At 38.4% G+C, this 17443-nt stretch overlaps 1 protein-coding gene across 1 annotated transcript in view; it reads left to right on the top strand.

Moving 5' to 3' along the window:
* The first annotated feature begins 1854 nt into the window (after positions 1 to 1854).
* Positions 1855 to 17443, top strand: part of ATG10 (autophagy related 10) — a 57561-nt gene continuing 41972 nt past the window's right edge. Inside the window, exons 1-2 of the mRNA XM_057386735.1 lie at positions 1855 to 1976; positions 6051 to 6170. Coding sequence (XP_057242718.1) covers positions 1863 to 1976; positions 6051 to 6170 — 234 coding nt within the window. The 5' untranslated portion in view covers positions 1855 to 1862. The remainder of the gene's footprint in view (positions 1977 to 6050; positions 6171 to 17443) is intronic.

The raw sequence follows: 17443 nt of genomic DNA on the forward strand, positions 1-17443 counted from the left end.
TGAGGCCCCTGTCCCAGCGGGAAGGGCCCTGAGGGGCTGCTTGTAGCTCTTTTTTAGAATCTGGAGAAGGGAAGAGAGAGGGGATCCCCTCAGTCCATACAGACATCTCCAGGGGTGACAGAGGATGGTGCCAGACTCTGTTTGGTGGGTCCAGTGACAGGGTGAGGGGATATGGCCATAAATTAAACCACARATTCCACCCCAACGTGAGGAAGAACTTCCTTGCACAGAGAGGGCAGAGCCCTGGAGSAGCTGCCCAGAATCTCCTCTCTGGACACATCCCAATCCCACGGGCACGTTCCTGTGTCTCTGCTCCAGGTGACACTGCCAGGACGATCTCCAGTTTGGGGTTTGGTGCTGGGATTCTGTGATTTTTCACAGATACCGATTTTCAGAAGCACACAGCTCTGCTTGAACCCTGCGTGAGAGCTGCACGCTCCTCAYGTTTTTCACTAAAGGCATTTTGCACCTACACTGACTGTTTCCTGATTTTCAGCTTTGCTGGCACCCAGGAGGCRCAGAGCAGCAGAGCCTTGGGTTAACTGCTGTTGAAAGTAATGCGTTTCAAGTGCTAATAAATAATTTTTGTCATTGGCAGACAGGGTGATGATGTGACTCAGGGTCAGATACTGAAAAATAATGAGCTTTGCATGAGGTGCTGTGTCAGTTGTGTTTTCTTGTTAAGGAGAGATGTGATCTGGTTGTAATAGTTACCGGTTATTGTTGTGATAGCCGCTGACAGGACAAGGGGAGTGGCTTTAAACTGTAATAATGCAGGTTTRGAGTAGATAAAGGRAAGGAATTGTTCTCAGTGAGGGTGGGGAGGCCCTGGCACAGGGTGCCCAGAGMAGCTGYGGCTGTCTGTGAATCCCTGAAGTGTCAAAATCCAGGTTGGATRTGGCTTGGAGCAGCCTGGGRTGGTGGAAGRTGTCCSTGTCCATGGGACAAAGATGAACTTTATGGTTCCTTCCATCCCAAACCAGTTTGTGATTCAATGATTGCCTTGTGTTTGTGTCCACAAACACATTCAACCAGTTCTGTTTATGGCACATCGTCATTGAAATGGGCAAGGGTGGGGGGGGCAAGTAAAAATTACCAAATTTTCTGAGAGAAACATCTTCAAAACCCTTTGAGAAAACCCTTTGAGGGTTAGGGAAAGTTTTGAAGCCGTGTTTTTGGGCCACAGAGAGCTGTACGGCATTTTTAAGGAAATGCATATTACAAGTGCAGCTCTGGGCTCCTCAGTACAGGGAAGAGGCCACCACACTGCARCCAGTCCAGCAGAGAGCCCCAAAAAGGATTAAAGGTATTTGAAATACAGGGCAAGGCTGAGAGAACTGGGATGCATCAGTCATGGGGGATCTTCTAAATATTCATAAATCTGTGGTGGAAGGGAATGAAGAAGATGGAGCCAGGCTTTCTTCAGAACTGTGCAGCAACAACACAAGAAGCAAAAAATAAAAACTGATAGATAAATGTTTCCACTTAAACAGAAGAAATATTCACTGCTATAGTAATTGAGCACCAAAACAGGTTCCTTAGAGAGGGCTGTGGCACCTCCATCCTTGAAGATAATCAAAATCCAAATGGAAACAATCCTGAGTAACCTGCTGCAGTTGACACTGATGTGAACAGGGGGAATGGACCACACAATCTCCAAAGGTTTCTTCCAGCCTCAGCTGTTCTTCATATCCATGATTCCCTGATGTACTTGAAAAAAAGTCTTTGTTTTGTTAGAAGCAGTAGATTTTTTTCCCTATGCTTTGTTATAAATTCAGTTGTTATAAATCAGTGAAATTTTCTGAGTGTTCTTTTTACGTTCCAGTACTAAAATTCAGCTTGCTCTGCAGGTATCGTGTARCATGGCAGGTGAAGAAGACTTCTTTTTGGAGGAGAAAAGATTCAAGCAGTACTGTGAAGACTTTGTKAAACATTCGCAGCAGATAGGCGACGGTTGGGAGTGGAGAACTAGCAAGGTAAAACAATCAGACTGTTTTAGATGGGCTTTTGGAGCTGGAACATCCTTTAACAAGACGTGAAACAAATGGCATTTTTTACCATTTCCAAGTCTGAAATAGTGCATGGATATGTTGATAYGAGGGTTTAGGCCAGTGCATATATTGAATAGGATTGTGGATCTCTGAATCCTGTCCAATATATAAAAYTCCTTTTCCTGCTTTGGGCAGGACTACACAATAAATGTGGTGTCACTGTGAAATTCACACTTTCCTACTCTTGTGGTTTTATATCCAAGGTTCACTTTAAGGCTCACTTTTTTTTTCTTTAGGCTGTAATAGTACGTAGCCTTTGTTCTAGATCCTTGGCTTAGTATTTTCATTACAGTACATTGCAGTTGCATACAGCAGCCAGAAGTATCTGCTAGTATTAATGATCAATTCTCATTATTTGCTGGTTCTCCATAACTTTCAAATCTCTGCAATAATAATTACATATTGTTTCTAGGTCATTGATCAAAATTTTAAATAGCACATAGCTAAGACTAGTCCCAAAGGACTCCATTAGGATAACTTCTTTTATGATGATTTCCCCATWTTTTTAGATAACGTTTGAGATCTGTGAATTAGTAAATTTTCATCCTATAGCATGTGTCAGATTAGTGTGGGATTATTTTAATTTTTTWAAATTTCCACTTGTGGRATCAACAGATTTCTTAGGGAAATCTGAACATGTGTTGTTCCAACTTGTACGTTTATCAGCCAAACATGTCTTTTGAAATTACACTAAGTTCTGTTTTCCSTAAGAAAAATGAATTTACTGTACGTGTTTTTTATTTATTGAATTCTGTATGGCTTCTGTTACTTCACTCAGGATAATGTCAAACTAGTGTGTGTGTAGGTACACAAATTAGCCAGTATATAATATTTATTATAATATATAAATATAGTGTATAAATATGTTACAGTAAATGAAGATGTATTGATACACACTGGCTTTCTCCAGCATGTAAGTTCTCTTTTCTGTTTATTTTTTCTGTTTTATAAAATTTGCTGCTCTAGGGTTTTTTTGAAGAGTTTAATCGATTTAGTGGTTTTCCATGCTCTCATGACTTTTGGGGGAAAACAAAATTCTTTTTCGCATCTATGCCATCATTTTTACATATGAAATTGTACATTAATATTTGTAACCCTTTCGTCACAGGTGATCAGAATTTCAGTCAGAAGCAGGACCTTGGACTTAGATTTGTTCTCTTTAGTAGTTTTTAAAAGAGTGCAAATATTAGCCAAGTGTTACAATGCACCCTTTCTTACAGAAAACTATTTGAAACTTTAGATTTCAGTCCAAGGCTATATTTGTGAGGATTTATTCAACAAAGAAAGATGCTCTGAGCCTCTACTGGGAATTTAATACACGGGTCAAAGTCTGAACTTACTGTGAAATAAGAAGCTTTGCTGGAAATAGCAGAATGAGATAGATTTTTGTTCTCATATAAAAAAATTCTAAGAGAGTTGTTTGTGTTTTTTTTTAATGGACCGAGTTGGCGACTCTGTGATTTCAGTGTGTGATAAAATCCTGGCTGTGGAGACCATCCATTTATAGTCTGGAGTCTGGGAAGAAAGCTTTTCTTCAACAAGATGTCTCATTGTCTTTTTGCCATTTTTTTTTAAATTTTAAACCAGTATATGTGTTGTGGGTAGTTTGGGGCACTCTTAATTTTGCTGATGTAATGCACTTGGATCCCATTCCTCATTCCTGGCTCACGTGAATAGACCCATTGATAGCAGTGAGACCACACAAGTGAACCGTGCTTGTACTGTGTTCCTGTGTTCCCGTGTTTTCTGAGGAGATTAAATTTAGATGATGAAATACTCATTGTTCTCGTGGAGCTGGCTCTTGGTGCATATGCTCACATGGCCCAAGCAGAACCCTGTATTTATAGCTGTAAGTGAAATGTTCTAAATGATGTTATTTTTATAATGTGTTTTCTTGGTTTGGGTTGGGTTTTTTTTTTTTYCCCACCAGAAGAAAGCTGTAAAAAAGCCAAGAGCACCTCTACTGCAGGAGCYGGTGGAGCTGAACTTGGGTGCTGCCCTTAGGGATGGATGGTTAAATCTTGCTGTGGAGGTCAAGAGTTAACTAAAGCAAACGAGGTCCTGTTTCCTCTCTGCTTTATGTTTGTTTYGTATTTGGTCAGGTTAATCCAGGTAATTTTATTGAAAGTGGCATAATTCCCTTTTGCTCATGATGCAACTGCAGTAGGAAGGTACTCCCTTTGCACATTGGTGGGATCAAGGTTCTGGCTAAAGCTTTGATTTGTAGGGGCAGAAGCGTGCAGAGGAGAAAACTCTACGGAGTGCAACAGGAGGGATGCTCCTCCTTTCTGCTTAAAAAACAGCTACAAAACACAGAGACTTYTAGCTCCAAGTCTCCATCCATCCATCCATGTTTTTCCATGGTACTCGTGCTACAGAACGCAAAGGCTGTGGAGTTTGGCTGTGCTGCGTCGGGGGAAGAACTGGTTCAGGGAGGTGGAGGCTCTGTCCAGTCCTGCTCTGGCAAAGCTCGCTGTGCTGTGGGGCATTTCACCTCTGTGGGTGGCTGCAGCACTTCCTCTGCTGCTCTTAGAGGGACAAATACCTCTGCAGGTATCTTTAGGAAGCCCCACAAGGTGTTGAGAGAATTGGATTTTCTATCACCAGTTTAGCTTTGGTTTTTCTGTCACCATTCTCTGCATGCAGAGGATTCCTTCCTACAGCTCAGCTCTGCCATGGAGGAAAGTTTGGTGGGTTCATGCTCTTAATGAGGTTTATTGAGAAAATAAGGCATGCAGTAGGTGAAGCTGTGACCTATGTAATTGCCTATAGAGTCATTGATGCTTACAAATTAATGGAAAAAATACATGTAGAGAACATTATCATTTCTGTAATGTGTCAAACTTGATCACAACAAAGTAAAGAAATAGCCCATAGCAAATTTTGGAGGTATATATAATATACAGTGTCTTTGGAAACGAGAGAACTAGTGTATCACATAAAACCTCTGATGGTTTAAAGGTCAAAATAAATGGAATAAACTGTGTCAGCAATGACAGATTAATCAAAGAGTTAAATTATAGTTAAATTTGAAGTCTTGTCAAGTAATTTAATGCTACATTAATGAATTTTGTAGCAAGCCTGTTTTGAATAGAATCCTTTTTCATCAGATGTTGTGCATATGCTCTCTGTTTGTCTAAAATAAAATGTAATGAAACAGCTAATAAACCCCCAATTTATTTGTTTCCTTTGAGAAATAAATTCTCGACATGCAACTACTGTTCTTTGTGTTCTATACATGCTTTCTCCYTTTCAGAGTGTACCTGTTGTTAAAYGTTTTCTCTCCTCTTGCTTCTAATTAATAAAAACAAAATGTGCAGGTATACAGGGCAGGAATGCAGGAAAGCTCTAAACCTTTCTTYTGCCACTCTGGAATTGTACAAGCACCCTTTACAACTCTAAGCTGTGTGGCCTGGGAAGCAGGATGATGAAATAGGAACTGGGAGAAGGCACAGCTTCATCTGTTTTCTCTTACRTTTGACCTCAGAGGTGATCAAGAGAAGGGAACAAGTTGTGATTCTGCATACATAAATTCTGAAGTGGGTTGGTTTTTTTTTTTTTTTCAGAAGTTTGTAAAGTTAGACTGGGAAACAGAGCAAAACTAAACCAATCTCACAAAAGTTGGGAAGTTAATCTTGGCATAAATGCATTGAAATAGGTAAAAATTTTTAATAACTTCTCATCTCTTCATCACCTTTGTGCCCTGCCTTCCAGTTCTTTGGCACTTATCCTGATCCCCAGGGTGCAGTTGTCTTATTCCATTAATAGCTGTATTAAACTTCATTTTTGCTGTTCAGGTCTTTGACTTCCTTCAACAGCAAGAACTGGTGTAAACTGTCTGTGAGAAGGTGCTGAGGAGCACTGCAGTCATCCGTGCCTATAAAAAGACTTGGAGCCTGTGCCTAAATACCATGCTCTGTTTATTTTCTAGAACAGTGAAGGCATTTAGCATTTTGGTTACAAAAATTTTCGTTTTTCTTTCTCTTTTTCTGAACGCAGGACCTTGGTGATGGTTATCTCAGTAAGACACACTTCCAAGTRAGGAATAGACACATCCCACCAGACCTCAAGGACAAAAACAATSATAACACTGAACAAACGTTATTTGCACATGTTGAAGTAAGTACAGATTTTTAAACTTAAGCATTTGTAAAATAAACMGTGAAATTAAAAAACCACTATGCTAGTAAGTCCTTCCAGCAAGACTTCAGATCTGAAGTTACCTGTGGCTTTTAATTAGTTTTCCTTTAGTTGTAGAAAAACCTCATTCAGGTGTACAGCTGTATTGATGATGTGAATTGGGAAGAAATGGAAAAGACTCCAGCATCCTTTTTGTAGGTGTTTTCCTCTTAGGATATTTCTTTGCAATTTGATTCACTCACATTAAGGAAACTTTTTTTTTTGTGTATTTGGAAAAAGATTAAACATCAAGRTTTATTTATCTTAAAGATAAATGTTGGTTAAAGGAATAAAGGAAACTTTGAGGTTAATATTAATTTCAACTGATCCTTATTGAATAAGACTTTTATACTCAGTGGCTGCTTTTCTGATGTGGAACTGCCTTAAAAGACTGTAATTTTTTGAAACTGGTGGTGGGAAATGAAATGGCCTTGGTGTTCTTGAAGGAGAATAAACCTGTTTCTTCCAGAAAAAAAAACCCAAAACTGTTCATTTAACTCTGGTTGGTCTAATCTGAATGCTTGTTTGAGTCTGCATTAGACCTCCAGATTATTGACTAATCAGAAAAAAATGACAGAGATTCCCTTCCTTGTTATGTCGTTACCATAAATAAGAAGATAAATCTTGGATTATAATAGACTGAAAGCAATGAATTCTGTATGTTATAAGCTACTGAATAGGTGGATGTGATATACTTTGCAGTTATCTTTTTCTGCAATTCCTTTCCTTATTTCATCAGCACTCTGATTGCTTTTTTTTTCCCCAYAGAGACTCTGGTACATTTAAGACATTTCTGGTCTGAAAAGAGTATTTTTTTGGCCTGGTTTCTGAAGGAAATGGCACTTAAAACAATTGTGCTATTAGTCTGTGATACAGTCATTTCTACTGATTCTTTAGCACATTCACAGGTTTCAGCTGCATTTTAAAGAGGGTTAGATATCTAAGTCATTTGATGAATAGCTGAAGCATTTTAAGGTTTTTCTTTAAATTGAATTCTAGTATTTCTTAAAAAGAAGGCTGATATCAATGCTTCAGGGGTTGTTATTTGATACTCACTAACAACAATGTTTGTATACTTCAGCCTGGACTTGTAACAATAGATTACTGTTTATATTAAAAATTGCTTTTGATGATTGTGAGATTTTTTTTTAAATAATGGATCAAGTCTTCATTACAGAGTGCATTTTTAAAGACCATCTGTATGAAGCTATTGAGTCCTTCTTCTGGCAAGAAGGTGTCAGTTATTGAAAATGACATAAAACAAAAAAGACTTCAGAGTCTCTAACACACGGAAATGGAGTCTTAAATACACTGAAATTTTATACTAAATAATACACTGAAGTAAGATTCCAGGCCGAGCTTTGTGATTTATCAAGATACTGAAGTGAGTAGTTCTTGAGATATTTTGAAAGATTTCTTTGTTTTAAACCACAGTAAAGTGCAGGTTGGAAGAACCCTCTTTGAGAAGGAGCCTTTGTACCTGTCATGTAGCAGCAGTAAAGATGAAGARTGAAGAAAGAGAAAGGTCTTAGGAAATTATGGAGGTTATAAAACCATAAGAAAAAAAAACAACCTAATTTCTTCTCCAAAAATATTCAGCCTAATAGAGATGACGTCAAATTTACATTCTTCATTGAACTGAAGRGTAACCAGACTGTTAAAGTTATTTAATCTATCAAATAGGAAAATATAATTTACTATGGATATGTAAAGTAAAGCTGTGTGTTTAACACTAAGAAAGATGAAAATGGTGRCTGTAGAGAGGTTACATTTTCTTAAGCACACTAGTTCCTGTGTAAGATGCATGTTCTTTTTCACAGAGAGAGATGTTTAATGCTAGAGACCAATTCCACTCTTAACAACAATCTGTTATTTAAATAGGTATTGGGTTTTGGGTTTTTTTTTTTAGTTTTAATGTATGTTGTGCCCATAAATCACATGGTGTTATGGAATTATGGCAATCTGTTTGAATAAGTCATTGAAATATGTTCTGATGAATAGCAAAAGTTGTGGTCTTGGTAGAAATTGGAAAGGTTTCCTCTGGCTRTATACATTTAATATTTATTCCTTTTTTTTTTAGAAAATTAGTAAATTTTATTTTTCTGTATTTTGAGCTAAACGAAGCTCTAGATAAGAAATTAAATTTCTTTTGGAAAAAAATGGCCATTGACTGATAGTTGTGTATTTCACAATTTTCAGTTCCAGAATYACTGTTATGATCTTGATTTTTCTATATTGTATCTATCATGTGTATCTCATTGGAGTATTTCCATCTGTCTWATCTGATCTCCTGCAAGGTGTGGTAGATACGGTGCATGTGCATGTAATAGTGTAATTAACCAGGAATAGCAAGAAAGGAAAAATACGGAAATTAAGATCCGAGTAATCAACATCCATTGTTAGGAACAAACTGTTGACAAAAARAAGAAAAGAAACTGTTCTGTGGAAAATGCCAGGGCATAAGAGGCCACAAGATTTTCCTCTCCTGATCCTGGGATTGCAGTTCAGAGGTTACAAGTGGAACCTTGAGTGGAACCTATGAGTTTTGGCAGAGAAGGTGAAAATTTGCCTGGAGGAAAATCAGAAGATATTTTTGAAGTTGGGGGAAGTTACGGGAAAATTATCCAAAGTGAGGGTTTAACTCTTATGCAGGTAATTGAACCCTGGACACATCAGGGGTCAGATGATGTAGAATAAATCATAAATACATCCTGTTGTAGTGTAGTACTATTAGGATGTTGAAACTGCAGAGGCAAAATTATTATTGTTCTGTTAATTTTTAATCTGTGAAGAGACACTGAAATCTAATGATATGATAAAGAAAATACACAAATAGCCTAAAGTAGCTTKATTCAAATAGAAAATCAATTATCAGTTATCACAGTATCAAAAATGTGCTRATATACAGGATCTACAGGAAACCTGATCAAATTACTTGGAAAGTTTATTTAACCTCATTGATCAGTATGGACAGTTAATGTTTCCAGCTTTCCWTCTCATTGTCTGGTGTCTAAATATCAGGAGCCTTCCTGATGGAGGAGTGTTGAATAACTTCATATTCTGGTCTTTTCCACAGAGCCGTCTGTATTATGTGCTGRTTCCATTTATACAAGTTGTGTTTTCACCTGAAAACCAAGAATAAAATTCTATGTGGGTTTCTTTCTGCTTATTTTAGCTATCTGCAATACAGAGCTTGTCACTTAAATCTTTGTTTCAGCCTGAGGAGGTAAAAAAGCATTTTTGGGTATAAATCAGTTGACCTATTTTAGGTGTCTGCTCTAAGAGAAGATGAGTCTAAAAGTGTGTGTTTTTCCTCTTGGGTGATCAAGGGAAGCTACACGATTAACCAGACTGTAGGTGCCTGCATGTGGTGATGTGAGCCCCATCCAACAAAAACGTGGCTCTGATATCATGGAAAGCAGTGGGAATTTGTGCTGGTGACATCAGTGAGGCAGAGATTGCATTTTGATGGTGAAACTTACACTCAGTTGAGGATTGTGTTTTGTAAAGTAGCAACTTAAAGACAGTTTAGGAAAGTTTGTCTTTTTATACTTGGCAGTGTCTCAGCTGTCAAGCTGTTTATCTTAACGAGGTGCCTGGGGATCCTGTCTTGGGCAGACCCTATTTTTCCATCTGCCTTCTTCCTAGAAAAGGATTGACACTGTTCTTCTGCTACACCATCCTCTGTTTTTTGTGGTTTTAGTTTAATCAGGATGTTTTTTTCACCATCCTGACTGGTAAACAGAAGCTACTAATGATGTGTGACTAATGATAAACTTCAGACCAGGCTGGTGGAGGTTGCCCTTCTGACCAGCAAGATCAGATTCAGTCCCTTGGATATGAGCTGAGGAGTCATAAACCTTTTAGAGTCTCTTTCAATAGAATAAAAATAGCCTGAGATGCAAAGCAAGGGACAGRCAGAAACGCATGGGCGCCATTTGAAAATTTTTAAGTTGCCATTTTGTTCTGGTTAAATTTTTATTGAATCAGTTGTTGTCTTTCTGAGCTGTTCTGACTTTATGCCAGCTGAGTGTCATCTGTACTTTTCCACAGACAGCATAAATCTTGTGTAACCACCATAAAGCGTTCTGGCTAATTCAACAAGGATCTTGGGTATGTATTCTTTCTTGATCCAAATCAAATCTGTCCTCCCAGGACATCTGTCAGGGTCTTTATCAGTGAACATGGGACTGTCTTCTTTTCTAGCAAGGAAAGAGCAGTTACATACATTATTGCATGAATTGTTGATAAGGTGAAAAATACTGTGCAAGATTCAAAGTGAAGGTAGTTCTCCTGCCTCAAAGAGCTTATACTCTAAAAGAGTCAAATGGGAAAATCTGGATTCACTTTGTGCATTCTTTTTGTTTGTTATTCAAATAGCCCAAGGGAAGCAATAACTTGGAGTAATAATTCTCAGTGTGTGTGGTTTGTCTCAGCTCCTCTGGGTATTGCAGAAGAAGTGAGTCAGCACAGAACCATTCCTGGAGCTGGAGCCACTGCCACTTTAGAAAGGAGTGGGCAGGTTGGGAATGTTGAAGGTGTGTTCCTACCTGATACTGCCTTTGGAAAATCAGCGCTGAAGCCCAACAAACACGCTGATGAAGTTATGCATTCGCTGTGTTGAGGGCTCCACCTTTGCTGGCAGCTTCTCATGAGTGTTAGTGAAGCTCTGCCTGATGGGGGACGTGGGAACGAGTCTGACATCTCTCCTAAAACATAAATCCATAATTTGCTGTTCAGCTCTGCTTTTGAGTKTGTAGCAAATAGAAGATTTACAATTCTTACCAATTATTAATCTTTTTTTKCTCTAAACAAATGCAGTACTTTTGTGGTTAGGAGCAACTCCATTATTTTGGAGCAAAAATAAATAARATGAACATGATGTAAACATTTGCAGAACCAGCCTTTGTTGGATGGTTGAGTGAAAACCAAGCAAACAGTGCTTAGGGAGAAAAATGTAAATACATTTAATAGAATCCAGCACTCAGAGCAGGAAATAATGGAAGGACCTTAGAAAGAGGGAGAAAATCAAGTATTACATACCTAGAACATCAGTTTGTAATAAATGTTTCGGGCTCAAGAGCAGTGGAATTGCTCGTGTACCRGCATCATTTTCAAATGCCACGTCACCAAGAGGAAACCCAAATGGAGACCTGTAAAACATAAATCAAGAAACCACTTCTGCTGAGGAGTTCTGAAGTGCGTTGCAAAATGCAGTGGAAATCCTTGTGATTTTATTTAAAAATATATTAATCTGAAAGGGGAATGAGCCTTTACTAAACCACAGGAAAATATGCCAGCGTGGATTTTATTAACTGTTGTCTGCATGGAAAGGCTTGGCAAAATAAYGACATTGTTTAGAAATATCAGGGCTGGAGGAAACTTTGATGTAGATGTTACAGCCCTTGCTGGAGCTGGAGACCCCTCAGAAGAGTTGTGTGGTGACAGAAGCCATTTAATCCCAGATCTGTCCTGCTTTTTGGGCTCCTTCTCTGATGGGATGCCTGAGGAGTCTTCAAGGAGGAGGCTTAAATGTTTCTGCTTCTGCAAAGTTCTGGAGGCATGGGAAGTTTTTGTCTCCCACACACAGACCTTTGTGCATCGTTTTCTGTGTGTAGCATTGGAATCCTGGCAAATCTTGTTCGCAGTAGTTACATTTAGTTTCCAACAGCTTTGATGACATGCTGTTGGCTTGACTGTCGTTGTGGGTGGTGGGACCCTGATCTGAATTCTCTTATCTTACACATTCTTCGATTGCTGTTCTGTTTTACCCACTAATAACTCTTCACAAATCTTAGGAAATATATCAAACGTAAGTTTTATAAACTAATTGTGATGCTTTGGGGAGAGCTGAAGGGAGAGCACTTTGTATGACCTCCAAAAGTGATATCTTTTTCATGTTAGCATGAAGTGATTCCAACTTTTTATCTGCCATCTTGGTGTTCAGAGCTGTCGCTTAATATTAGCAAATAAATGCTACATCAGACACTGGAAAAGATGCTCTAATTCATGTTTGGTAACTGAATGTGACAGTTTAGTTGAAGTTACCATGGTTGAAGGCATGATGTCATTCCAGCAGAATGTCTTTCTTCTGCAGTAAATCAACCTTCATTTCCTGTGGAGCGCCCACTGAGGCTGTGGGAAGTGAGGGTGGTTTTCCCAAAATCTGAATTTGGAGAGAGTAGTAATACCAGTGACAAAACTATTTATAAGCTCACGCTTTTGTCCTGGTGATCTTGTATTTTAGTTATTAAAAAGACCTTTTTTTTTTGTTTCCATTTAGTTTTCTCATGATGTCTAGGAAGGCGTTTTGAAAAATCTGTCTGGTGGTTTTGGAGCATCTAGACAAGATCAAAATCAGAGTAAAGTGTTTACACTGTTATAATTCTTCAAGTTTAAATTTAATCAAGTAATTCTAGTTTGATTTGAATGTCATAAATGTACATTCTGGTGGGGTTTCTTTATACATTAAGTCATTATTTTGAGATTGCAAAAAATAATTTAAAAAAATTCTGCCAGAGTGGACTTCAGCTGTAGCTGTCTTTACACAGTAAATTGTGTTAATTTACCTTAAAACTGTGTAATTGCATGTACAGCAGCACTATCAGAGATATTAGGCCACACAGTCACYCACCTTTCCCTCTGAACTTGCTTCATTAATGTGATTTTTTTCCAAGTCTTGGAGACTCTTCCAATGAATGTTTTGATGCTTGGCATGCCTTGATACCTGGGCAGAACATCAAGAGATCCCAGCTTCTTCAGTTTTATCAGCGGAAGGGCTTGCAAAAATTAAAATCTGTTTTTCTGTTTCCAATTTAAAAAAATGTTACTGCTGTGGTCTTAATAAGAGAGGCAGTTTTGAAAAAAAGACATTTTTTTGTTTGTTGTATTGTTCACCCCCTCCCTCTCCCTCCTTTTTTCTCTCCAAAAGATGCTCAAAATGAGCTGCCATGAATGGAGGAGGTACTGAAGGGATGGCTGTATCAACAATGTTTATGTTGGCATGTTTGGCCACACCTTGGCTTCCTTTTATATTATTTAATACATTGAAACTAATGCATGTTGTAGCACAGTACCACTGTGACTTTTCCTAAGCATCACTGTGTGCCTGGGGATAACGGGAATGCAGAGTTTGTGGGGGGATCTAAATTCCCCGAAGTTTATACATTTTAATACCAAGGCATACTTCAGGATGTGGTAGAACATGATTCATAATTGAATTATAGTTGTTCAGAGTTGTTTAATCACTGAGATAGACACAGTGCAAAAGGATTCTGCTCCAAGCATGTGCATTAAATGTGATGTTAAATATCGTGGAAAGATTAATGTTAACATTCTTGCATTCCTMAAAAAAAATCTCCAGTGCGTTTGTAACAACCTGATTGTGCCAGGTGTAGGTAGATAAATATGCATTTTCAAATTCTTAATGACATTAACTCACAAATGACAGATATGACAGATATGACTGCAGTGTTTGTCAATAGAATGGAAACAAAATCACAGTCTGGTCAATTGTTAGCATTTTACTTTTAATGGTGAACCTCAAAATACTTCATATTTACAGCCTTGCATATATGCCTGCCTTTATTTCTCTTGAATTAAATTGTCCTGTTTCATTCGATGTTAMGCTCTGATTTTCTGTGGATGATGATGTTCATCTGTATTGGAACAATGCTTTAATTTTGGCCACATGCCTGTGTTTTTAGCATTGTCATATGATCATCTTTCAGYGTGCTTGGATTGCTCCTCTGCAGCRCACAGGTCGTGCTGGCTCACAGTGAATATTAAGGGCCTCAGAGTGGCTTCCTGAGAACCAGGGAAAATGTCCAAACTTCCATATGTTGCTGCTTTGTGGAAAATTCATGGTTATTGTCCTTTGAGCTGTGAGGTCTAACTGTGAGTTTTGTTTCCTTCCCAACACCATCTCAKCCTCATTGTCTCTGAACTCTCCAGATACATGAAAAAATCCTTTTCTCCCCTTTGGTACAATGAATAGTTGTGATTTTCTGCTCTGGAAAAAGATGCAGTCTCATACTTTTTTTCCCTCCTGTATGATAAGGTTTTCTTTACCATSTTTTGGTTAGTCTTATTAATTAAGAAGCAGCCACTGCTGGGTTTGTGTTAACATTGTAAATAAAGAAATTKAGATTTTTCTTGAGGTCAGAATGTGGTGTTTCTCAAGAACACATTGTATAATCAGTATGTGATGCTGAGGTCAGGTCCTTTCTAGATATAAYTRAAGAGCATTGAAGTTCACTGAGGCTTAGGAACTTGTGGTGCAGGCAAATGTTTTCTAGAGTTATGAATTATTTTTCTTGAATCATAAAAATAACTTACTTTTCCCCATATAGACCAACACACAGTAGAGGAGATGCTGCTTTTTTACCTTGTAGGAGTCAAGACTTAATATATGTACTTTAAAAACATATCTATATATAAAGTATGTATATAACATAAGACTTTTTTTGTACTGGTACTCAGYATGATGCTGCCAATGCAGAGCATTAAAATTTGGTACTTACATGATTATGAGCCTCAATTTCAAAATTTCTGTTCTAGTTTACAGCAGAAGTGAATTTGGTTACAGCAGAAATGAATTTGGTTCTGTGAGCTTCTCTGAGCTGCAGGTGTTTTCCTGAATGAGCAGAACAATAGATCTTTAATACARAGCAGTTTTTTTTTCACTTGAATTCAGCTTGTGTAATCATTCTGTCCTGGTTTGCCAGGGACTAGTTCAGGTGGCACTTGGACATGCTGGCTGACTTTAAATGAGACACTTCTCCTGTGTGCAAGGTGCTGCGAGCACATCCTGAGCACAGGGGAAATTAATGCTAGGGAATGGAAAATACACTTCTTGGCAAAAATGGGTGTCTGTGACTGGGAGTATTTTGCTTAATGGGTGGCTTTCTTGTGATGATCTGTGGTGGTAGTGATGAAAATGAGTTATTTGAGTTGACTCAAACATCTCTTATCACAATTTTGCTTTGAATTCCGAGGGAGGATGTAATGTCATACTCTAAATAGGATTTAAGTTTGCTTTTTGAAGAGGAGAACAATAAATTTTAAGAACTCGTTGTGATCATGAGATAGACATTTTTCTGGGATAAGTGATCAACAAAGTTGTAGAAAGGCAGACATGTCTAGTGTAGGAGAGAAAAAGCTGAGAGACAAAAGACTTGTGCTGTAGGTCRTAATTTATAGCATAAGCTTTGTGTCCATCTAGTGATTTTTGTAATATGATCATTAGTGTTTCCATCTGTATTTTGTGTTTTTCCCTATTTGATAGCTTGCCAATACAATTTCTTTCCCAGACAGCTGAACCTAGCCTGCAGACTGACAGGGCACAAAAAAACTCCCCACCTTCAAAGGGAAGCACATAAAAAAGCTTAGAAATCACCAGAAAGCGTTAACGGCTCTGTTGGCTGTTACACAATGGGATGCAGGAATTGCAGTAATGTTCTCTTCCATCTGGTGCCTGCAAACTTGCTGTTTTCGGAGGCATTCACTGCTGTAGCAAACTGTTCACTTATTCATTCTTGTGTAGTTGCCCGTTATTCTTTGGAAAAGACTTGAGTTGAAAGCGGCTGGGTTCTTTGTTACAGAAGTGCTCAGTGTCAAACATATTACAAGAAGATGTCAGTCCAAATGCAAATACCATCAACTCTCAAAGCCTCTCCGCATGTTTGTGTGTATTTSGAATGTGCTGTGAAGGTGTAGTCCCAGGAGCGAGGATCTTGACTGACAATACTCAAAGGAAAATCATGCGGTATCTGTGCCAAAACGTCTATCTCAGGCTGAAATTTCAATTTCCGCTCTTAAATTTCCTGGCTTATGTCAGCTAACATTACAGCCTTGGTTTTCCTTCTTTTCTTGGGATCTGTGTGGTTATTTTCTTTGTTGCATCTGGACTGGTTAATTTTCAGGAAGGTGAGATAGCAGCTGACTGGAAGGTGTCACTTTGAGAGGGAGGAATGATTTAAAGCAAGTGAAGACCCATTTCTTTCTGCCAAACCATGGGATAAAGGAGTTAATATACAATGTTATTAACAAACAATGYCCAACTCTTGGTCCTCCCTGAACATCTGAAATAACTGTGTTCATGCAGCAGGAGTCTTTGGTGATGTCTTTGTAGCAAGACAGGTTAGGCATCACCTTTCATACATTACCTTATCCCAGAACTGAAATTAGTCTCTTCAGTCATATGGTATTGAGCAGGTAAATTAACTTCAAGTTTTCTTGAAATTATTACAGAAATTCCCAGCATTCTGCCCATTTTAGTTGACTGTTACRTAATGATGTGTGTTTATGTAAATCTTGTGTTGCTTTCAGAAATTGTGAGCAATACTGGGGTGTGTTGAGATGACCTTGGAAACATTCATTTCGGCATTTATAAATTTTTTCAGGTGCTGTATGATGAGCCTTTATCTTTCCAGCTTTTTCTTTGGAAGGATTTGGTGTTGCCTGTCCTGATGCGTGCATTTGTCACTGCTGTGTTTGCATTTGCTGCAGGTGCAGTGGCTCAAAGACCAACCACCACCAGCTCTGCTCTTCTCAATACCCAGGGCTTTTGGGGTGAAAACTTARTTTTCATAAACTTAGTTTTCTTTTTCTCACTGAGAAAAGAGAGAGAGCCAGTGGTTGTGCCTCTTTTTGACTCAGTTCCTTTGTAAATGCTCTGCAGATTAGCTCAGAATCTGTTTGTCACCACAGTTTACTCTTGAGGCTGTTTGCCAGTTTTTTGTGCTTTTGAGTATCTCTAAATAAAGATCTGATTTGCTCAAGTTCAGGCAGCAGCTGTGCAGACATGGGCTGGATAGATGGTGATGGTGACCTTCAAAACCAGCTGTTTTTTTCACCAATTTGGAACTTTAGCCCTGAATATGAATTAGTGAATCTGAATTAAGTGTCTAGCTTAAGCAAACTGAATTCCATCTTCCATCTTCRTTAATGCTTCGGTTAGTGCTTGTGAAATTTTTGTTTTYCCTCCTMTATGCTCAGTCAAATCCRCACTTTTGGTACATGGTAGGTAATRCAGATCTTTTTGGAAGTGAGATGGCCCAGAAGAATTAGTTCAGCATGACTTGGGCCATACARTTTCCAGCAGTTCTGGAAGCTGAAGGAGATGTCTGGGCTGACCTGGGTCCTTTGCCTCTCTTCGTCAGAAACTTCTGAGCACGAGATGCTTGGGAAAATCAGACCACACTGTCACTTAA

The sequence above is a fragment of the Malurus melanocephalus genome, unplaced genomic scaffold (genome assembly GCF_030028575.1).
Source record: "Malurus melanocephalus ecotype Western Australia unplaced genomic scaffold, MMel_1.1 scaffold_1042, whole genome shotgun sequence".
NCBI lineage: Eukaryota > Metazoa > Chordata > Aves > Passeriformes > Maluridae > Malurus > Malurus melanocephalus.